Source organism: Schistocerca americana, chromosome X, assembly GCF_021461395.2.
Source record: "Schistocerca americana isolate TAMUIC-IGC-003095 chromosome X, iqSchAmer2.1, whole genome shotgun sequence".
NCBI classification, from domain to species: domain Eukaryota; kingdom Metazoa; phylum Arthropoda; class Insecta; order Orthoptera; family Acrididae; genus Schistocerca; species Schistocerca americana.
The window spans coordinates 714,314,338-714,338,595 of NC_060130.1; the positions used below are offsets into that span (position 1 = coordinate 714,314,338).

General features: G+C 41.8%; 1 protein-coding gene across 2 annotated transcripts in view; it reads right to left on the reverse strand.

The window, feature by feature from the left end:
• The window catches only part of LOC124556666 (oxysterol-binding protein-related protein 11-like), a 193,960-nt gene that overhangs the window by 65,701 nt on the left and 104,001 nt on the right, over positions 1-24,258 (reverse strand). For both annotated transcript variants that reach the window (XM_047130635.1, XM_047130636.1), the window contains 2 exons: positions 22,785-23,004; positions 14,209-14,450 (listed from right to left, as the gene is read on the reverse strand). In XM_047130635.1, the coding sequence (XP_046986591.1) occupies positions 14,209-14,450; positions 22,785-23,004 (462 nt within the window). The remainder of the gene's footprint in view (positions 1-14,208; positions 14,451-22,784; positions 23,005-24,258) is intronic.

A 24,258-nucleotide genomic window follows, 5' to 3' on the forward strand; every position in this document is an offset into this window, starting at 1 on the left:
GGGAGCGGGCCCCCGAGATCCCACTCATACAATGTGGCAAGGCTATGATATCGGCAGGTCAAAAAAGATGTCAACCAGATGTTGGCATCTGGAAAAGGCTGTTCGGATGGCAGACTCAAGGCACACAAGATTATCAGTGGTAGAGCGACCCTGGCGGAAGCTGCCCTGACATGGAGCCAGTAGGCCATGTGACTCCAGGACCCAACCCAACTGCCGACACACCATATGTTCCAGCAGTTTACAAAGACAGTTGGTGACACTGATGGGCCAGTAGCTATCCACATGAAGCAGGTTTCGATCAGGTTTGAGCACCGGAATAATGGTGCTCTCCTGCCATTGCAATGAAAAGACGCCATCACACCAGATCCAGTTGAAGATGACGAGGAGCTGTCGCTTGTAGTCATATGAGAGATGTATAATCATCTGACTGAGGATCCGATCTGGCCCAGGAGCTGTGTTTGGGCAATGTGCAAGGGCGGTGAAGAGCTCCCACTCTGTAAATGGGCATTATGAGGTTCACTGTGACATGTAGTCAATGACAGGACTTTCCTTTCCATTCGCCGTTTGAGGGTGCGAAAGGCTGGGGGTAGTTCTCTGACACAGAGGTTCGAGCAAAGTGCTCAGCAATCACATTTGTGTCAGTAGATACCACGCCATTGACGTTTAATGTCAGGTTCACCTGTTGGGGTGTGGAACCCAAAAAGCTGTCTGATCTTTGTTCAGAGTTGGGAGTCGGGAAGGTGACGTATGGCACCCAATGGTCACCATATACCTCTCCCAACACCCTGTTTCCGTCATTTTATAAGCTGGCGAATGCGGGAATGGAGTCCCTTTAAGGCTATTAGGTGCTCTAGGGAAGTGTGCCGCTTATGTAACTGTAGAGCTCGCCAATGCTCTGTAATTGCCTGACTGACTTCTGGCGACCACCAAGGGATTCTTTCACTGGAAGCACCCTAAAGAACGACTAATCGCGTTTTCCACTGCAGAAACGATCATTGTAGTGACCTGCTCAACAACAACATCGATGGCACCATATGGCGGAGATTCAGCGGTGACAGCAGAGATGAAGGCCTCCCATTATGCCTTGTTTAAAGCCCACCTGGGTAGGTGTCCATGGGCATTACGCCAGGGGAATGACGGGAAGATGGGGAAGTGGTCACCAGCATTGTCATGCGCTCTCCAGTGGATAGATGGGAGAAGGCCAGGATGGCAAACCAAGAGGTCAATGGCCAAATATGTGCCATGTGCCACACTGAAATGTGTGGGGGCACCTGTATTTAAGAGGCAGAGGTCGAGTTGTGACAATAAATTTTCGACTTCCCTACCTCGGCCAGTAACCATGGTGCCACACCACAACGGATTACGCGCGTTAAAATGTCCCAGAAATAGGAAAAGTTAAGGGAGTTGATCAATCAGTGCAGCCAATACGTTCGGGGGTATTGCACCATCTGGAGGAAGACATACATTGCAGACAGTTATTTCCTGCGTCGTCCTTATCCTGACAGCCACAGCTTCAAGAGGGGTTTGAAGGGGCACAGGTTCACTGCATACAGAGTTCAGGACCTAAGCATAAGCTCCACCTGACACTATTATAGTCACTATGGTTCCTGTAATATCCCTTATAACCACGGAGGGCAGGGGTTTGCATTGCCGGGAACCAGGTTTCCTGTAGGGCAATGCAGAAAGCAGGTGTAAAGCCTAACAGTTGCCGTAGCTCAGCCAGGTGGTGGAAAAAACCGCCGCAATTCCACTGGAGGGTTATGTGATCGTGAAACTGGGAAGGCCTGAAACACTCAATGAGGCAGTCTACGCCTCAGGGTCACCTGCTGCCACCAGGTGAGTACCTGTGTGATCGACATCCACTGTGCCTGAGGGCCCAGCGAGATCTATGTCCTCAGTGGACACCAGAATCTCCACCTCATCCTCACACACAGAGCTCGTAGGTAATGGTGGTGTGGGTGCCACCACAGTGCCTTAGATCTAAGGGGACCTTTTCTTTTTAGGTTGGTTGGTTGGCTGGGAAAGGAGACCAGACAGCGTGGTCATCGGTCTCATCGGATTAGGGAAGGAAGTCGGCCGTGCCTTTTCAGAGGAACCATCCCGGCATTTGCCTGGAATGATTTAGGGAAATCACGGAAAACCTAAATCAGGATGGCCGGACACGGTATTGAATCGTCGTCCTCCCGAATGCGAGTCCAGTGTCTAACCACAGCGCCACCTCGCTCGGTTTTCTTTTTAGGTTTTTCTCGCTGCTCCTTAGGTTTGTCCAGCTGGGAGGGCTTCATGGATTCAGTCTCAGGGAGGCCCTACGACCACCTACCTGTGGTTGCTTCAACCACTGGCGGGTGTCAACCACTGGTAGGAATGGGGTGAACCAAGTGATCCCTTCCTGGCGAGAGGAGCCGAAGAAGTCTTATGCTTCTCCGGCTGAGAAGTTGGGATTTGGACTGACATCCCTGATGGTTGGGGGGAGGGGGGGGGGAGGTGACTGGGTGGCTACTGAAGTAGGTTGTGCAGGAGCAACAGGGAGGGAAGTGCCTCCCACCATCAAGTGGGCAGGTGGAGTCTGATGGGACTGAGAGCCACGGTGGAACGGAAGATGGTAGAACCGCTGTCATAGTGGCAGCGAAGGTTGACATCATATGCACAGGATGTAACTTCTCATTATTTTCTCTTGGCCTCAGTGTACGTCAGTCGGTCCAGGGTCTTGTATTCAATTATTTTTCTTTCTTTCTGGAGAATCCTGCAGTCTGGCTAGCAAGTCAAATGGTGCTCTCTGCAGTTGACACAGATGGGAGGTGGGGCACAGAGAGTAATGGGATGTGAAGGTCGTCCAAAATCCTTACAGGTGACACTAGAAGTACAGCAAGAAGACATATCGCCAAACTTCCAGCACTTAAAGCACCGCATTGGGGAGTGATATACGGCTTTACATCACAGGGGCAGACCATCACCTTGACGTTCTAGGGTAAAGTGTCACCCTCAAAATCCAAGATGAAGGCATCTGTGACAACCTGATTATCCCTCGGACTCCGGTGGACATGCAGGACAAAATGGACACCTCCCCACTCTAAATTGGCGTGCAGCTCATTGTCAGACTGCAAAAGAAGGTCCCTCTGAAATATGATACCCTGGACCATATTTATGCTCTTATGGGGCGTGATGGAAACAAAAACAACCTCCAGCTTGTCACAGACAAGTAGTGCCCATGACTGAGCAGAGGATGCTATTTTGATCAAGACCGACCCTAACTGTATTTTGGACAAGCCCTCTCCATACTTACCCTCTAAATGCTCCACAAAAAACTGAGGTTTCATTGACAAGAAAGTTTCATCATCAGCTCTCGTACATACGAGGTACCAGGGTGAATAAGCTTCACTGCCATCCTTAGCCTGGCATTCCTCCCATGGTGTGTCGTCGGGGAGGGGTGGGGGTGGGGGTGGGGGTGGGGGGTGGGGGGGTGCAATTTCGTATTTCTTAACATTGAAGTTACACCTTGACTGCTTTGAGACTGCTGGTGTTTGACCACCAGCAAGAGATGACGTATTACACTTCATGGCAAGTCATCCGCCCTTACGCCACCCACTCCGACCAGGGGCCCTCCCCATGGGCACCACCCAGCCACAGCAAAAGCCACCTGGCAGGATGCCCATTGCTGGGAGTCTTGATGCCCCAGGGTGACTGGCATCTACTACTCTTTGGCATACATGGAGAGTTAACAGCACAGACATCAGCAGAGCGATCCTTGTGCGGTCAGGGGGCTACAACCAACAGGTTACATGGCGGCCTCACCACAATGGACTGGCTACCGCACTGGATATCAGCCGCAAACGAGTTAAGAAGTCGATTATCATCAACAGTGCAGAAAGCATGATACTGCACAGAGCACAGAGGAAAATGCGCCAAGGAGGGTGACCTCGCCCGACAGCTGGAGAATGAGCGGAAGAGCAAATCCACGTCGATGAAGGATGTGAGAGGTATCGGTGCATGATGGACATTGTGCACCTTCCCCAATTGGCTCGCTCCTTGGAAAAATTTTGAAAAAAATGGAGCTCAAACTCTACAGGGGACCATCACATAAAGGCCAAAACTTGTGAGACTCCATTTAGTTGCCTCTTACGACAGGCAGGAATACCTTGGTCCTATTCTAATCCCTGGACCCACAGAGGAGAATTTCTTTAGTTTTGATCAGCAGTTCATAATAAGTAAATTACGGCCTGGTCTAACTCCACGCATGTCACTGGAAACATTCTGCTGTTTAAAATCTGCTTTCAAAATCTCTATATTACCATTACATAATCTGTGTGAAACTATCCAATGTCTCCAGGACTCTTCCATATATACAATCTTCTTTCACAATTCTTAAACCAATTCTTAGCAACGATTAAATTATATTCTGTGCAAAATTCTTCCAGGTGCCTTCCCCTATCCTTTTCCTCTAGTCCATGTTCTCCTGATATTTTTCCTTCTCATCCTTTATGTACTAGTCACCCATCACAATAAAGTTTCATCTCCCTTAAACATCTGAATAATTTCTTTTATCTCCTCATACATTTTTTAATCTCTTTACTCTTCATCATCTGCAGAGCTGTAGGCACACTCACTTGCACTAATATAGTGGGTGTTGGCTTCGTTTCTAACTTGGATTGAATAATGCATTCAATATGTTGTTCATAGTAAACTCATCCATATTCCTATTTTTTATTCTTTATTATATTTACTACTGAATCATCCATATTTTATGTTATGTTGATAACCCTGTGCTCACTTAACCAGAAGTTCTGTTCTTCCTGCCACCACACTTCTTTAGCTGCCACTATATCTAACTTCAAACTATCCTCTCATCTACTTACCACCCCCCCCCCCCCTTTTACCCAAATTAAAACATTCTCTTGGGTAGGCCCTACCCAGGAATACAAATGGAGGACTATTTTACCTCTGGAAGATTTTATCCAAGACATTTCTGTAATCATTAAACCACATAGTAGAATATCATGTACTTGGGAAATGTAATTGCTGTAGTTTCTCTCAGCTTTCAGCCATTCACAGTAACCACACACGAATGCAATGCTACCTAAAGTTACAGAAGGCCAATTCAGTCCATCATTCAGACTGTAGCTCATGCAACCACAGAAAAGGCTGCCATTCCTCATCAGGAACTACAGGTTTGTCTGGCCTCTTCACAGATACTCCTCCATTGTGGTTGCACTTACAGTACTGCTTTCTGTATCACATGCAAAGCCACCCCACATGAGCAATGGGATTAAGATAGTCAAATAAGACATTTTATGTTACAAAAAATGTGTTCAAATGTTTGTGAATTCCTAAGGGACCAAACTGCTGAGGTCAATTGCCCCTAGACTTACACACTAAAACACACACACACACACACACACACACACACACACACACACAGCCAACGGAGGACTTGAACCTCCGGTGGTAGAGGCCACACAGCCTGTATGTTACAGTCAAAGTTATGAAAAAAAAGGCTAATGCTGTCCTATGAAGCAGATTAATTAACTATCAGTGACAAACAATGAATACATCTACATATATACTCTTCCAGCCACTCTACAGTGTGTGGTGAGGGTTACTTTTCAATATTAGCATTTTCTGCCCTGATAACAGTGAATTGAATTACAGATGGCTATCTGAAGTCCTTACCAGCAACCACATCAGGAACAACTGAAGCAGGGATGATACACTTGCTCAAATTTGAAAACACTCTTACATACCAATATTTGACTTAGATTGTATTAGAACTGTGGGATGGTTGGTTGGTCAACTGAGTAAGGGACTAACAAGTGAGGTCACCCATCCCTCAATCAAGGGCTCATTCATTCGGAATAAGTGACAGCCAAAAGGGATGTGCTCGGATGAGGAAAGTACGCAGATGTTGTAAAAGTGAGGCTGTGACTGCAAAACTTATGCCAGAAAAGACAAGCGATTCACAGAAAACTGTAAGTATATGAATTGAACCGGTCTACTAGTTAGTGCAGAAAAGTGGGCTCCTAGGACTGAGCTGTGCTGAGAGAAACCAGTTTTACATCTCACCCCTGCCAACTCAATTAAGGACAAAGACAGCTACAGAGTAAAGAATGCCTTCTCGGCAAGAGATCCAGAACAGTACGGCCAAAAGGCTAAAAAGGTAATGGATATCAGATGGACCATCAAGAATAAAACAAAATGAGAGAAACAGTTAAGGCTGTGCATGGGTGTCCCCTAGGGCTCTGAAAGTGAAGGGGGCAGGCCCTCCCACAGCTGTCCAACTCCCAATCCATCACAGGCAAAGTGTTAAAGAGGACAGCATCCACTAAGCAACAGTGTGTTACACATAGGATGGGAAAAATGGTGTGGCAGGATAAGAAGCAAGTCTCCTAAAAGGAATTAAAACAGAGGAAAGGAGGGATGATACAGGCAGCAGGCAAGGAGACAGGGTCGAGCGTTCCCCTGATCCATCATGTGACAGGAGACGACCCCAACCCCAATCACTCCATCTCAAAGGTAGTTTAAAACATTATATCTGAAAATAAAAACCAAAACATTATATCTGAGAACAAAAATCACTGTCATGAAGCAAATGGAGAGCCAGTTTCAGCGCCCGTGAGTTGTCCACCAACATGAGAGGCAAAGAATCTGGAACATTAAGTTCAGCATAGTGCGCCTGGAGGAGGAGTCATTCCACCAGGATATAAGCAACTGTCACAACCACATTGCGGGGGTGGTTTCTTACATAAAATAAAACTACGAGCTAGTCTGTTAGGACTGATGCAGAGGTGATATACAATAGTGGATTATTTCCAGGAGGAGGAGTGCCCCATGCAGCAGTAGTCTCCTTGGTAGCGCAGAGGTTATAAAAGGGTCCAGTAGCCCACCAGATGATGATCCATTCCCAATCAACCAGAAGCCTTAGTGGCACCTGCAAATCTGTATTTGGGCTCATCAAAGTAAATGTGCGGCAAGTTATCATCTCTTCTCTAGCCAAATGGTCAGCCAGTTCATTCCCTGGGATACCCGCAAGACTTAGGACCCACAGAAAAGCAACCAAGCAGACAGTATCACTGAGTTTAGAGAGAAGGTTATGTACAGCAGATCAGTAACATCCGTCACTGATCTGCAGACTGCTGATTGGGTCATTACATACTAAAGCACAGTCAAGGGTGGGTCATTACATACTAAAGCACAGTCAAGGGTGGCTCATTTAATAGAGCAGAGGTATTTGCTAATGGCCATTACCTCCACCGTAAAAGCACTGCACGTTGACTGGTGTTCCTGACCAACAGGAAATATAAAAAGATAACCTGTCCTATCAATGGTTTTACAGTCAACAGTGTTACTCCTGGAGAACTGAAAGCAACAGACGCCGAAAGGTCATGGAGAAAACAGACTCTAGTCCTAATTCATGGCCTTGGTGCCAACCAAGGGAATGGGGTGGGGGATTGGTTGCAAGATAACACAGGGAGTACATTCTAAGGAGAAAAGTCAGAGGGCCTGGCAGAGGACTGCGAGATGTATACCAACTGGTAATCCCACATGAGAGCAGCTATCAGGGGGTCAACACCCCTCATATATAAACATTTACCTAGTGTTGGAGGATTAGGAAATTGTTAAATGGTGATTGCATAGGTGAGCAAGATATGGTACTATTGGAAATGAAGAGAGAAAATCTCTGCTTCAGTAAGGAGACTGTCTACGAGAGTAGTCTGGAAGACGCCAGTGGCCAGTCGAACTCCACAATGATGGACCAGATCTAACAATTTCAAAGTTGAAGATGCAGCCAAGCTATAAACCTGACAAACATAGTCCAAGTGGAACTAGACTAGCACCCGATAGATATGAAGGCGAGTAGCAAAATCCACGCCCCAAGAGGCCTAGTCAAGGAAGCAGAGAGCATTAAGCTTTTGCATGTAGCTAAGCCAGCTTCTTGGCAAACAGGAGTCCAAAAATTCAAGACTAGGCAAGGACATCCAAGCACTGAGTTCCCAAGTGGCATTCTGGGTCAGAGTGGACTATGGTACAATGACAAACACACACAACCTGCATTTTTGCATGAGAGAACTGGTACCACGCAAAAGTGTCCATGCAGAGACCCACCGAATGGTGCCTTGAAATTGGTATTCAGCAAAGGCTACACAGTGGGAGCTGTACCAAACCTACATCTCATCTACATCTACGTGATTACTCTGCTATTCACAATAAAGTGCCTGGCAAAGGGTTCAATGAACCACCTTCAAGCTGTCTCTCTACCATTCGACTCTCTAAAGGTGCGTGGGAAAAACATGCACTTAAATTTTTCTGTGCGAGCCTCAATTGTGATGATGATTTTTCCCTATGTAGGTGGGTGGCAACAGAATGTTTTTGCAATTGGAGGAGAAAACTGGTGTTTGAAATTTCATGAGAAGATCCTGTCGCAATGAAAAACGCCTTTGTTTTAATGATTGCCACTCCAATTCACTTATTATGTCTTTGGCACTATCTCACCTATTTCTTGATAATACAAAACGAGCTGCCCATCTTTGTACTTTTTCGATGTCATCCGTCAGTCCCACCTGCAGAAGTCATTGTCACACAGTGCGGGGGTGACCAGCGGCTCATAAAGGTCCCTAGTCCTTTGATGGCGATGAGGAATAATGTGAAACTCAGCATGGAGCCTCATGGGATGCTGTGATCTTGGACCCATAGACAACTAAGTTAAGTACCAACTCAAATTCACAGTCTGTGGGATAAAAACTGACAAATAAAAATTGGTAGGGAGCCTCAAGAGCCCCAGTCATGAAGGGTAAGTAAAATGCGATCATGTCAGGTGGTGTCACATGCCTTATGGTGAAAAACAAGACTGCACTGAGGAGCTCGTGCTTAGAAAAAGCCTATCGGGTAGCCGTTTCCCTCCTGGAAACATCATTGATAGGGAGACGAAGGGCCCCAAGATTTGAGAACCCAGCATAATCCTTGGCCAACCATCATTTCAAGCAGTCTGCAGAGCATGTTGTGAGGCTAATCAGCAAGTAACAGTCGATGGATGCTGGGTTTTTGCCTGGCTTAAGAATTGGTGCAATGATACACCCTCATAATTGCGAAGCAAAAACACTGTTGAGCCAAATACCATTTAAGACCCTCTGGAAATGGAGCCGTTGAGAAACAGTCAGATGTTGTATCTTCTGATTCTGAATGGACTCAGACTCAGGTGGATATAATCAGGTGAGTGGTCAAGAGCATGAAACTGTTCCCAGACTGTGAAAGGTTTTTTTATGTAATTTAGCACGTTGAGGGACAAAGAAAATGGGAATGTCTTCTATTCATCACTTGCATGTCCAACATAAGATTAAGGACACCAATGTTATTGTAAAGTGGGTTGCAAAATGTTCAGCCAAGGTGTCAGTACAGGGACCTTCAAGAAGAAGAGACCTAGTACAGTTGTGGATCTCTGGTGGCCCAGAAGACTATGGAATTTGGCCCACATCTGGTACAAAGAGGCATACATTCCCAAGGAGGACACATAGCACTCACAGCATTGGTTCTCACTGCATTTAATTATCAAGAAGTCACTGAAAAGTGACAAGGCTGTTGTGTGAAGTTGTTACTTGAAACACTGCAGAGCTCCGCAGTGATCCTGAACAGCTATTGTAATGTCTTTGGTCCACCATAGCACCGTCCAGTAATGTCAGGGACTTGTAGAAACGGAACAGCAGATCAGACACCTGCATCAAGACACCTTGCACAGCCTTGTCGGAGCAATCTGACAGAGATGGGATGAAGGTACTAGCAGCAGCATACAACTGCCAGTTGGCTCTTTGAAGCACCCAGTGTGGTAGTTAGTCTGTCTGGTATTGGCAAGGAAATGACAAGACAACCACAAAGTGGTCACTGTAACAAAGGTCATCATGTAGTGACCAGTATAGCAAAGACATGAGATGGGGGGGGGGGGGGGGTCATTTAATCCAACAGCTGAAGTAAGTAGGAGTACCATCCTTGAGGAGACACACAAGCTGGACAAACAGAAGGTCCTACCAGACAAAGTGGTACTCCCCTACAAAGGGTGGTGCATATTGAAATCCCCAAGTGGGAAAAGGAGGAGACGTTGTTGGATTAATGTCATCAATTAAATGTAAGTAAGTGGCCTGCCTGGAGGCAAGTAAACATTGCAAATGGTGATCGGTGAGATTGTTTGCGCGCACACCCCCACAGCTTCCAACATAGTATGAGGGTAATCCAGTTACTAACGACACCTATGCAAACTCCTGTATGAACACCTCCAGATACCCTCTCAGGGCCAGCATGGGTCCGACAGAGTGTACGATGCGCGCAGATCGTTGGGTACTGGTCATCGGCATGATGTGTTTTTTGTAGAGCAATACAAATTGCACAAGAGGAGAAAATAATGTGTTGCAGTTCTGGCTGGTGACAGTAATATCCATTTAAGTTCCCCTGAATGATCATGTCACGGATGATCAAGTTAGACGAGAAGGTCACAAGAGGACCAGTCATGCCCCAGGATCACTGCCTAGCAGGCATCGATGTGGATAGAGTCGCATCAATGAGCATCGGTTCCAAATTTGATGGCACACATCTACACTGATACTCCGCAATCCATTTACAGCACTTCGCAGAAGGTATCCCGTACCACTACTAGTTATTTTCTGTCCTGCTCCACTCACAAATTGAATGAGGGGAAAAACGACTGTATATATGCCTCGATATGAGCCCTAATTTCCCGTATCTTATCTTCATGGTCATTACACACAGTTTATCTTGGAGGCAACAGAATCATTCTGCAGTCAGCTTCAAATAACAGTTCTCTAAAGTAAGGGCATAGAGGGAGGTGCGGGGGAGGGTATCTGGCACCCCCTGGGTTACCAGAGTAGCCTTGTCCTCCACCTCATTTTTAGCCTTTGGTGGCAGGGGTTCTACTGAGGGCCTATCACGTTAAGTGTGGGAGTGGCAGAAGGCTGGGCAGCCCTGGCACCCAAAGATCAGTTCTTTCAGCCACTGGTTGGCGTCAGGCCACTATCTGACGGTGTTCAGGTAGAGGGATCCTGAGAGGAGCCCTGTCACCAATAGACACCAGAGAAGGGAGTTGTTCCTCCAGCTAAGTCTGGGAAGTGGTTCCTGAAGATGGTGCCGAAGAACTGGTTTGGACAAATTTGAGGTAGTGAGAGTGATAGCTGTGACTTTCGCTTAATTGGTCATCACATCAACAAGAAGTAGCCATTCATACTTTTTTCATTACACAGTGAACAAAATGTGGTCAATAAATTTATATTCCTGAATTTTATTTTATTTGTTCAAGACTGGCAAACCAGTGAATATGGAGGATGGTGTTCCACCCAACTGCAACACAAAGTGGTTGCTTGTGGGGACTACCTTTGTAAAGTGATCATCTATAGTTACGGTATTTTGGGTCCATTGTACAACATGATGACATATGACCAAAGCATAAGAATCTGAAGCACCTCTTTGGTGGTGGGACTTAAGTTTTCACCTCACACCTAGTCACCATGACTAACCTTTTCTAGCAGGTAATTTCCTTCAAAGGCTAAAATGAAAGTGCCTCTATCTGTTTGATTATCCTCAGGATCTTCTTGGATGCATCGGGTTGATTGATTGAGAGGGGTTATGGGACCAAACAGTGAAGTCATCAGTCCCACAATTCCAAAGTGAGTTACAGAAGAAAGAGGGTCTGCTAAAAGTGGACGCATCCAGTCATGGGATACAAATTATAAAATAATGAACATTAAATACACAAAGTAAAGGCATAAAAGGTGAGACCAAATCTAAAAACTGGAAAAACAAAACGGGGGGGGGGGGGGGGGGGGGGGGGCGGGGGCATGGGGTCACAGTCCAAGAAGATTGTTTGGCTGCATCAGACAAAATGTATGCTTCACCAATCGAGATAAGCCCATAGCGTCTCATCCGTTTGCAGAGTAAGGTCTCTGTGGAAGATGATTCCTTGGAGCATATTCAAAATTTTATGTGGCGCAATGGTCACTGGTATGTCACTCACATGCCTAAAGAGCTGTAGATTGTGCAGCAGAGGACGATTTAATCAACAGCGATCCATTATGCTTTCTTCCCAAAGACTCAACTTCTCCAAATTTCCAATATGTCCCACAAAAAATAATGGTTTTGTCACAGTAAAAGTATTTCCATCAGTTCAAGTACATTAAGAGTTAAAATAAATTGTTTTGCTCCCAAGTGTCTGGGTTGTTCCTGTTCCCAGAGGGTCACCAGGGTAAGGAATGCAGATGGGCTGTAACTGTCTGCATTGATATTTCTACACCTGTCTGATGATATGGCCAGATATGAATGGCCTTTGTTTAAGTGTAGTTTAATATGTTTCATCGGCAAAAAAATATGCTGATGCCACCTTACTCCTATCACAAGTTCTCCCAATGCAGCAAAGGCCATTTAGTGCAACAATCATTGCTGGGAGTCCTTATGCCCCAGGTAGATGGACATCTACTCCTTGGCATGCATGGGGAGCTAGCAGTTCAGGCACCAGCAGTGTGATTCCTATGTTATCAGGGGGCTCAACCAAAAAGGCAGGATTGGCTTTCTTGGTGGCCTTGAAATGCATATAAAAGCCTACACAGGTATTGCACCCAGATGATCTTAAATGCTGCACACAGTAGCAGTATTTAAGGTGGTGTTTTGAAGTCAGTCCACACTACCGAAAAATTTGGAAAATGTGGGTCAAACACAGAAGGGAACCGAAATAGCCAGGTCAACATCAAAGGTTGTCATTATGGGAAAGAGAGTAAGAGAAAGGAGGAGAGTCTGAAATGACAGATTGTAGCACAAGAAACTAAGTGGGTGCTGCAATAGCTTGGGCCCCCATGCTCACTATACACACAGAACGTGTTTGAACTATATATTCTCTGAGGAAAACTTGACTCTCGCCATGCTTTTAAATGTAAATATAATTTACGTTTGTTTCAGTTGTTCATACTGTATTGGCTTGAAAGTAAATACTATTATTATGTCACGAACATTTTTACAAAATTTAAGCTTTGCCTGCTTTTCTTAAATCTATAAAACAGTTCTCTTTTTTTGTCCAAATTTCAGAAATTTCACTGTTTCTAAATGTGTATTCTGTGTTTTATCATTATTAATTTATGATGCCTAACATCAAATTCAACATGGACAGAAACTATTAATGAATAATCAAAACAGTCATAAATAAACAATACATTTTTACTTCGGAAATTACAGATTTTTTCCTATTTTGACTGTAGTGGTTGGTGATCACATATTCATGGTTGGGTTTCCATACAAAATACGTGTCTCACCTTGCCCCAAAGTGAAAACTAGATTATACAGGGTAATGCACAAGTGCACTTACATTCAAGGCTGGACTGAATGTCTTAATGACTTACCTGTACAGTAACTTCTGACTGCATGGAAAATTCTTTGAAATTTGTTCCAGTCACCCATTATTACACAGTCCTTTTCCTTCATTTTTACAAGAGACAGTGTAGAAAACAGTAGATTACTGTTTAGCAGTTTTGATCTTACATCAGTTTAGTGAAACTTAATTGTCTGTCATTTTATACATTATTAACTAATGTATACCTCAACATTTACTATTATGACTGCTGCAGCATTTCAGTTTCTCTTTTTGTGCTCAGAATCTTTGCTTCATTACACAAAAATCCTCATTTTATCAACCTGCATCAAAAATAAGTTTAATACTTTATGTGTCATCCTATAATCACTGGCCCAATTTGATTAACACAAGACAATATACAGTATGTTAATCCCAAGTATATGAAAACTGTTCTTAGCCTGCATTCAGCCTGTTTTAATCGGCAATGTTTTATGACAGACAATCTACTACTTTCTGAATAATTTCTAAAGCAGTTGTTTCCCTGTTGCCTTGCTTATCTTTAACATAGTCAAATAAAAGCTTTTCCAAAACAAGAAAAAATTCCCACTCCCATATCAACCACCAGACAAATGTTCAAGATGAATATTCCAAGAACAATTTAATTTAGAATATAATATCTAATTGTTTTATAAGTTCCATTAAACTGCTCAAATAGAATTGTCTTTAGAATAGCATACGACACTTTTTCAGAACTTCATACCCTTCAAGTACTTAAGTACCATTGATAACCAGATGGCCTTACTATTACTGCTAACCATCTTAACTTGTTCATACCATCATTATATAATGGAAGCTGTTCTCTGAAGATGACCTTCACTTACCAGGAGGATGATGTGACACTTGCTCTGCTATATATGTAACTGTTATTTCATTGCATGAGTTGTCTGTTGTTTGTTTTTCATCTACTGGGAGCACAAGCCGCCATGAGCATCTGAATATTTCACCAATAATTGGATTATACGGCTTCTTTGCGACAGGGCTTCTACGGCCCATATGAAATGAAGTTAAGTACCACTCCAAAACAGCAAGCATTCTTGCTTCTGGAGTATCTGCATCAGGAATCCTACAAAATGGCAAGCAAGTATTATCAGATATGTTAATTGGAACAAATGTTGTGACAAAATTGCTGTCATGTAAGTATTTAAATATAATGAAACATATCCAATACAGTAATTGGTATCCAAGCACTGATGTAGAGTAAGCTTTGTGTTTGTGTCTTTAAGCTTATATTTCATATGGTTTTGCATGTAATCAATAGAATTACAAGAACACAACCGATTATTTCTTTAGATTTTGAACTGTTCCTGAGGTACGAGACTGTGGTATCATGAGAATGTGTTCTTCTTCACAACAACAGATGGTTAACATAAGAGCTCATAACTCAAGACAAAGGAAATGAGGAGAGGGTGAGAAGAGTTTCTGCCTCCATTCTCACCAATGGCCTGTTTTGTTTGAATGAATTAATGAATGAATAAATAAATAAAGTGTTCAACATTCTGTTAACAATGAGGTCATTAGAGTGAGTGTAGGCCTGGACATGGCAAGGATGAGAAAGAAAATCTTTCCCTTTTCATAGGAACCAGCTGACCATTTACCTTATTTTTCTGATAAATAGGAGTTTATTTTCCTGAAATGATATTTATACTCAAGTTGTAATTTTTTTTATCTGTGGTGTTAGAAAATTTCTTGCATGAATGTGAAGATTTCGTAAAGACCCTTCCCTCCTCCCCCTGAGCAATCAATTTGTATGAAAACAGAAGGATCCTTCACAGCACCTTTACTTCTGCACAGTCATTAGATACATAAACAACCTAATTCAAGTCACATAATTTGAAGTCAATTACATACCTTCATGTCAATCATTTAAAAGTAATCAATTAAAGGTATTGTCACATATTACTTATCTGCATCACAATTCATTGTAAGAAGTTAATATTAAACATAACAGATTATAGAACAAAATAAATAAATAAATAAAAACTTTGGTTGTACAAGAAAAACATAGATACAACATTTCCATAACAACAATAAACTAGACTATATCAAATATTTTCTTTTCAATGTTATGTAAATGACAAAATGATAGTATTTACAAGTCACAGAATATTGCACTACAGTCTGTATCAATCTAATTAGAAATTAGACATCTAACAATTTCAAAGTAGCAACTGCATTTCTAAAAATGTTATTTCACTCCCTCATTTATATATACACTGAAGTGACAAAGTCATGGGATACCTCTTAATATCATGTCAGACATCCTTTTCCCCAGTGTAGTGCAGCAGTTCGAGGTTGCATGGGGGTCAACAAGTTGTTGGAAATCCCCTGCAGAAATATTGAGCCATGCTGCCTCTATAGCCATTCATAACTGCAAAAGTGTTGCCAGTGCAGGATATTGTGTATGAACTGACCTCTTGATTACGCCCCATAAATATTTGATTGGATTCATGACATGTGATCTTGGTGGCCAAATCATCCACTCAAACTGGCCAGAATGTTCTTCAAGCCAATCACGACCCAGTGACATGATGCATTGTCATCCATAAAAATTCAATCACAGTTTGGATACATGAAGTCCACAAATGGCTGCAAATGATCCCCAAGTAGCCAAACATAACCATTACCATTTAATGATTGGTTCAGTTGGACCAGAGGACCCAGTCCATTCCATGTAAACACAGGTCACACCTTTATGGAGACACCACCTGCTCGGACAGTGCCTTGTTGACAACCTGGGTCCAGGGCTTAGGTTTGCACCCCACTTGAACACTACTATCAGCTTTTACCAACTGAAATCAGGACTCATATAACCAAGCCACTATTTGCCAGTTGTCCAGGGTCCCACTGATATGGCCACGAGCCCAGGACAGGCACTGCACATAATATCATGTTGCTAGCAAATCCCTTAGTGTCAGTCATCTCCACCATAGCCCATTAATATCAAATTTTATCCCACACTTATTTCTGGAGTTATTTCACCCAGTGTTGCTTGTCTGTTAGTACTACAACTCTACGCAAATGCTGCTCCTCTTGGTTGTCACGTGAAAGCCACTGGCCACTGTGATATTTGTGGTGAGAGGTAATGGCTGAAATTTGGTATTCTCAGCACACTCTTGATACTGTGGATCTGAGAATACTGAATTCCCTAATGATTTCCAAAATGAAATATGCCATGCATGTAGCTCCAAGTACCATTCAATGTTCAAAGTCTGTTACTTCCGGTCATGGGGCCATAATCATGTTGGAAACCTTTTTACATGAATCACCTGGGTACAAATAACACCTCTGACAATGCACAGCACTTTTATACCTTGTGTACGTGATACTACCACCATCTGTATGTGTACATATCGCTATCCCATGACTTTCATTAATTCAGTGTATTGCTTTTGCTTGAGTATATGATGGGACTTTGTCTTATTCGATTTCACATTGACTGCATCAAGAAGCTTCAACACAATGCTTTTTCTCTCAGATCACGTGCTAGATATCAAATTAATATAAATTAATGGAAAGTGAAACATTTCCACAAGACTCATGCTTAAAAAACCACACAATAATACGAAGTCTTAACATTCAGCTTTGTAAGAAAATTATGCTGATGTTCAGTAAAACACACACACACACACACACACACACACACACACACACACACACGTTATAGACGTATAAGAGATTTTATGGTTGAGAACATACATATGAGATACTTTCAAGAAATATCATGTTACAAGAATTTAAAAAGTTGCAAAGATTATACATTGAATTCCATTGAACTGTCATCAGAAGCCACACATTTACGTCTATTTATTTACTTATTTATCTCAGAAAAAGCTGATAAATATTTTTTCTTAAAGAAACTCTGTTGTATCTCCTCACCACATCCTTTCTCCATCAGGTGGCTGTTGCTCTATGATGAACAAAGGTAATGTGGGGCACGACATAATAAACAGTACGAGTGTAAGAAATATAGAGACTGGTAACTAACAGGAAATGTTAAGACACATTTAAAATGGCAGATGTGCTCTTATGGTGAATTCACATTCATCATTGTCTTCTCTACATAATATTCATCACAAACACTAAATGCTTCTGTGGTAGCCCACTGGGCTACTGCCTGGAAGTCTGGCACAAGCCCCTGTCTCCAATGTCAGCCATCATTGCACGACTGGCACATGCGACACAACAGTCACTCCACATCCCATATTGTGAAGCGTGACTGCCAGGGGGAGACAATGCAGCCCAGCGACCAAGCATGACAGCTGTGCAGGTGCCTCCAGCATCACCTGCGACACACTGTATACATGTGCGGTTGCCACCTGGCCATCACCCTCAGTCTGCTCTAGCTCATCGTGCTATTTACTACACTAACTAGAACTGTATTGTACCTGTTTTGCCATGTGGCAATGCCACACATTGTATCCTTTGTGAGCTATTGTCCTGTGAAATTGTTAAATATACTTGTTTTGGAGGTTTTATCTCTCTCTCTCTCTCTCTCTCTCTCTATCTATCTATCTATCTATCTATCTCTCTATCTATCTCTCTCTCTCTCTCTATCTATCTATCTATCTATCTCTCTCTCTCTCTCTCTCTCTCTCTCTCTATCTATCTATCTCTCTCTCTCTCTCTCTCTCTCTCTTTAACGCTGGGAGTTACAACATAATTGGCAATAAGGATGGGATTTTTCCTGTTCGTTACACAACCCAGACCCTGTGAAATAGGCTACCTTACCAGGTGCGTTGATGAAAGTTGTCGTACAGCACTTTCTGCAACAGCTGTTTGGAGGATGGTAACATCAGGAAGCCTTCTTGTCATTGTTGCTCTCCCGAAAGTCTGCTACAGATCTGCCACCATCCCTACTTTGTGGTGAGACTGCAGAAGAGTTGGAAATGTACTAGAAGAGGCTCCAGTAGCACTTTGCCGCATTCCATGTAATGGATTCAGATGCTGTAAAATCACTTTTTTCTGTCATGGATCAGACCCAGTACGTACCAGCTTTCGTGCAGACTGGCCCCTCTCACAGAACTGACGCACCTGGCCTTTGACAAAATGTGCTTTCTGTTAACTACCGACAATGCCATGACATTGCATCCAGTGTCATAAAATGCCTAATCAGTCATACCACATGTAGGCAGCTGAACTGCAGGTACTCAGTCCACAGCTGCCCAGGCACCCATGTGTGGGTGTGGAGCTTAGGACGCTAGGCTAAGCGGATCCTGGCAGTCGTCCAGCAGTACTGGGGAAGCTCTGGGTTCACTCTGTCCCTGGAGGACTGGACATGCCATCAAAATCAAATCTGCCCATGGCAGGGAGAAGCAACCAACATCGCCTGTGGGCCCTCTGGTGGACACACAGCACGGTGACACCGCCTTTCACTTCTCTTCTGCTAGACCCTCAGCTATCTTCCCTCTTGTTCCCAAGCTGTTCCTGTCCTCTGATCCTGCCTCAGGCATGGATGTGTAGGTTAGTTAGGTTTAAGTAGTTCTAAGTTCTAGGGGACTGATGACTTCAGCAGTTAAGTCCCCTAGTGCTCAGAGCCATTTGAACCTGTCCTCTGGTTCTCAGACCTGTTTGTTAATCCCAGCCATGCCCTTATCTCCCTCTGTTTACGGGTGACCCGAGATGAACAGATATCGGAAAATCAGGCTGCAGCATAGAGCCCTCTGGCGCTGGTCCCACCACTGTAGCTCCCTTCCAAGTAGGTATACATGGAAAAATAATCTGAACAGTAATGTCCAAACTGCAGTTACATTCCATGCTTAACAAAAGAGTTATTGAATTAAGCATTTGCAATCATCAATCAATGAGTCTGAAAATGATTTAATGTACTTTCTTCTTTCTTTCTTCAGCTGCTAAATGTTTTATCATCCACAATATGTGTTATATTCAAAACTTGCCTATCTTTGTAAATTAGCAGCTCATTCTGTACTAGCACATCTGCAAGGGCACATCAAACACACATCACAAAATAGGAATATTTTACAAGGTATCATTTCATTGACTCTGATAATGGCATAAAATATAATTTAATTCATCAGACAAATGTTTCACTTTGCTGTGTGAGAAATCTGTTGCTTTTAACTATCATAGCCATATTAATTCTCCAATAAATAAATATCTGCTATAAAAATGAATGTATGTATGTATGCATGTATGTACGTTCCACATCTCCTCCTAAACTACTAAACTGATATGAACCAAACTTAGCACAGATATCACTTACTGTCTGGAAAGAAATGCTGTGGGGGTAAGAACCACCTACTTACCAAAGTAGTGGTGGTAGGAGTGAAAAAGACGTGTAGGCCATGATGCCCAAATACCCAGACATTATTTATCCAGGATTTGAGAATGGTAACACTTGCTGACTTCAAAATTTTACACATAATTTCACAGCTTTAAGAAATGTTTTCTTGCTGACACCCCCACAAAATGTTGAAAGGAAAAAAGTTATTGCTAACTAAATTTTCACTGCTCGCAAGTAACAGTGCTGCATCAGGCATTATGTTTTATTTTATTACTAACTTCATTTGTTACACACTTTGCGGACAGTATTCGTAAATGCTACTGTGTGTACCATTAAAGCAGTAATTATCAACCTGTTTCATTGATGAAATCTTTCTCCAAAATTTTTGGGAAGGTGATGTATTCCAGAATAGTATCTCACCTTAGCACCAATAGTATCCTTAGCAAATCACAGTTAGGTGTACACCAACCAGATTTTACAAGCATTAAGTAATAAAATGCACCAGTTGGTATTTTCTGCGACCTCTCTATGGCAGTTGACTGTGTAAAACACAGTATTCTCCTAGATAAATTAACATTCTATGGATAATGTCATATCTACCAAAAGAAAGCACAAAGTTGTGCTTAGTAATTCGAGCAATACAGTCCGGAGACATAATTCTGACTGGGGAAAAATCATGTATGGAGCTCCCCAAGGTTCACTCTTAAGTCCACTACTGTTCCTCATATATGTAAATGAACTTCCATCTAGTATATAACAAGCAGAATTAATTCTTCTTGCAGATGACACTAGTATTGTAATGAATCCAAGCATACATACAGAAACAGAAGAAATGGTAAACAAGGTTCTTAAAAGTATCACTGACTGGTTTTTTGTGAATGGTCTCACCCTCAATCTTAAAAAGACCCAACATATCCAGTTCTGCACATCTAGAGGTACTACACCAATGATATGTTTAACAAATGGTGAGGAAATAATAAACACAACACAAACTTCAAAATTCTTAGTAGTTCATATTGATGAGAATTTAAATTGAAAAAAAACACATTTTGGAACTCCAAAAACAACTCATTTCAGCCACATTTACACCTAGAATCGTTGCAAATCTTAGGGACAGACAAATCAGTAAGTTGTGATATTTTCCATGTTTTTGTTCAATAATGTCATAAGGAATAATGTTCCAGGGTAACTCATCTCTAAGACAAAGTCTTCATTGTGCAAAAAAGTTCTGTGAGAACAATATGTGGTGCTCACCCACAGTCACCTTGTAGACATCTGTTTAAGGAGTTGGCCATTGTCACTACTGCTTCACAGTATATTTTCTCCCTCATGTAGTTTGTTGTAAATAAAACCACTACAGTTCAAGAGGAACAATGAGGTATGTAATTACAATACCAGAAGGAAAAATGGCATTCATTACGGTTGTCCTTAGCACAAAAAGTGGGAGCACAATGTCACAACAAAAATTTTTGATTATTTACCCACTGATATAAAATATCTGACAGACAGCAAAGAATTATTTGATAACAAACTGGGAAAACTTCTCCTTGATAACTCCTTCTATTCTGTAGGAGAATTTCTGTTATTGTAATGTGTAAAAAGTGCTGGGTAAGAATTATTAACTCACATCTGTACATCTTTCTTATTCTTTTTATGAAAAAGAAAAAAAAATAGAAATGTACACAGTGTAACTGTCTGTACAAATTAATTTGTGATGTGAGGTATGATGACTCATTCCACATCATTACAATGTATCACACAAAATGGCCCATGGAACCTGTTACTAACTAACTGACCAACAAAATTAGATCATTGTACAACAAATAGTTCAGGTGATACGAAGTCAAAAACACCAAGGCGTGTGAAAAATGCTTCATAATGCATGACAGTTTAATTTATTACTTCTTTTACCAATAACTTTACTCCCAACACATTTCGCAGACAGTATCCACATATGCTACTGTATACACCTGCAAAATTATATCATCATGCAACACAGTTGTACAATGATATAAGATAAGATGCCATAAACATTGAGCTATGTGAAAACAAAACTGTAGGCCAAAATGTGCAAGAGATACAGGTGAAATATGTGTACAAATATGCATGAAGTATGTCAAATATATGTGATGTGCATTCATGGGTAAAGCTGCGTGTAAAAGCTCCTCCGAAACCCCTGGACAAATTCAACCAAATTTGATACACATGTTACTTACTACTGTTAAGAAATACTGTTGGAGTAAGAACTACAAACCACCTATTAGGGTGGTGGTGAAGGTCAGAGAAAGGTGAGAGACAACGAGACGAAGAAACAGAGAAGGAAGGAGGTGGTATACTAATAGAAGATTAGAATAAATGCATACCCTGGGTTGGGTTGTGTGGGGGAGGAAACCAGACGGTGAGGTCATCGGTATCATCAGATTAGGGATGGAAGTTGGCCATGCCCTTTTCAAAGGAACCATCACGGCATTTGCCTGGGGCAATTTAGGGAAATCACGGAATACCTAAATCAGGATGGCCAGACACGGGATTGAACCGTCGTCCTCCCGAATGCAAGTCCAGTGTGCTAGCCACTGCGCCATCTCGCTCAACGTACCCAGGCAATGCCAGGTACTCACCTAGTAATTTATAATCATAAGGTTGGTAGCCTTCACATATAATCACTAAATAATAAATTAACAGATCATTTGGTATCTATAAATTGCCAGTCTTCGATCAACAATTACAGATGAAGTTTTAAATTAACTTTACCTGTGTGCAGGATGAAAGGGATTCAGTGAAATTCTGATATGAAATACCCAGAATGTGAAATGTTTAACTTAAAAATGTCAATGATGTAATGCAAGTTTACAGTTCTTCATATTTCTGGTTGTAATTAACAGACCACAATTAAATTGCACCTAAATTCATACAAAACTCTACAAACAAAGAACACAATATTTTTATAGAGCCAACAGCCTAACCGTAAATGAAAATCCAGAGAGTTATATGCTAAAGGATTTATTAGTGATATATATGAAAAAAAAGGAATACAAGAATCTTTTACATACAGTAATAAGTAACACAATTCCCTGTAAAGAGGTGGGAAAAAATGTTCCAAAATATGATAGTCAACAACCATTACTCTCAACAAACATTTAATGTTAAATATTTTACCTTACAAATTCAGCTGTGTGCCCCATGCAGTCAGCAAACATTTCAAGAAGGGAACGCCGTTCTAAGATGAAAGTGGGGAGAACTACTCGTGTTAGGTCCATTCCGAGTTTCAGCTGCGACAACAAATGCAAAATAACAGATTTGTGTTCTTCAGTGTCATCTTGATCACCATCACTTAGATCTTCATTATCAGTAACTTCCTCATCTGGATTATAATCATCTGAAATAGTTAAAGAAATAACCACTAAAACAGAAAATTTAGTGTGACGTGAAATCACTATGAGATATAATAAATACCATGTTATGAAATTACGATTATCTTAGACATATGCATTTAATTTCTGCTGAGATTCAAAAATTACAGTGAAAATATCATGAAATATTGTGGCGTTGAACACAGGAATCTCATTTTTCATGCGATGTTACCAATAAAAATAATTCTTGATCTCATTCACATACACATTCAAGGCTCAGTAAAACAAATGTCTTTTACAGATAATTAATTTTATATGCTATTATTAGACAAGGCATCCAATAAGGCAACATAAGGTTCAACTCATTAAACAAAATGCAGAATACACGTTTCTTGTAATGTTCAGAAACCTATCTCAACGAAATGACAGTGGTTCAGCAGCCTTGCTGAGGAGTCATTCTTTAACACATATAAGCAAGTTGTCTTTGTAGCCAGTTGCATCTCAGCAATGAGAGTTCTGAAAATTGTTGGAAGTAACTGCTTGTTGTTCTCATTTCATTGGAGTTTGTGTTTTGTGTTAATTCAGAAGAAGAAATACCCCATACCTGTGTAAATAGCAAAAATTCTTTTGTTATATCTGTAGAGAGCTAACCCTGAAACAGCAAAACAGAAACTTAATTATCTTGTAATAGAGTGCTACAAACTTTATTTTGGGTCTAAAGTTGGTGACCACGGCAAGAACTGACCCTCCCACATATGAAGGGCTTATTTCAATAGTGGTACAAGTCCATTACCTTCACTTTTCTGTCTATAATGCTTCTGAAAGTAATGATCCAAACAAACAAAAAGAAAGGTTCATCTCTAGCAAGAAGCCATATGCTTGAATATTTCTGGTATCTCAACTGCAGATTTTTCAGCACTCATTTAACTTTAGGACTTTGTATCTCAATATGAACAAAAATGGACTTGTACCACTATTGAAATAAGCCCTTCATATGTTGTTCATCATGTACTACACTCCTGACAGGTTGGTTACAAGGATCACACCACATAGCCTTTGCTGTTCCCATGGTCTGGAGGGATCAACAGACCACACAACAGACAAATATTTTTTGGTAGATAGATGGGATCACCTTAAAAACAAAGAAAACTGTTATATCCTAATTTACCATATGTTATACGGTCTTTATACAACAGTGAACAATTGCCAATACCAGTGCCTTCTAATGGTGTGTTTACACCTGTGCGCATTATGCCCAGAGGCTGTGCTACTGTGCTTGC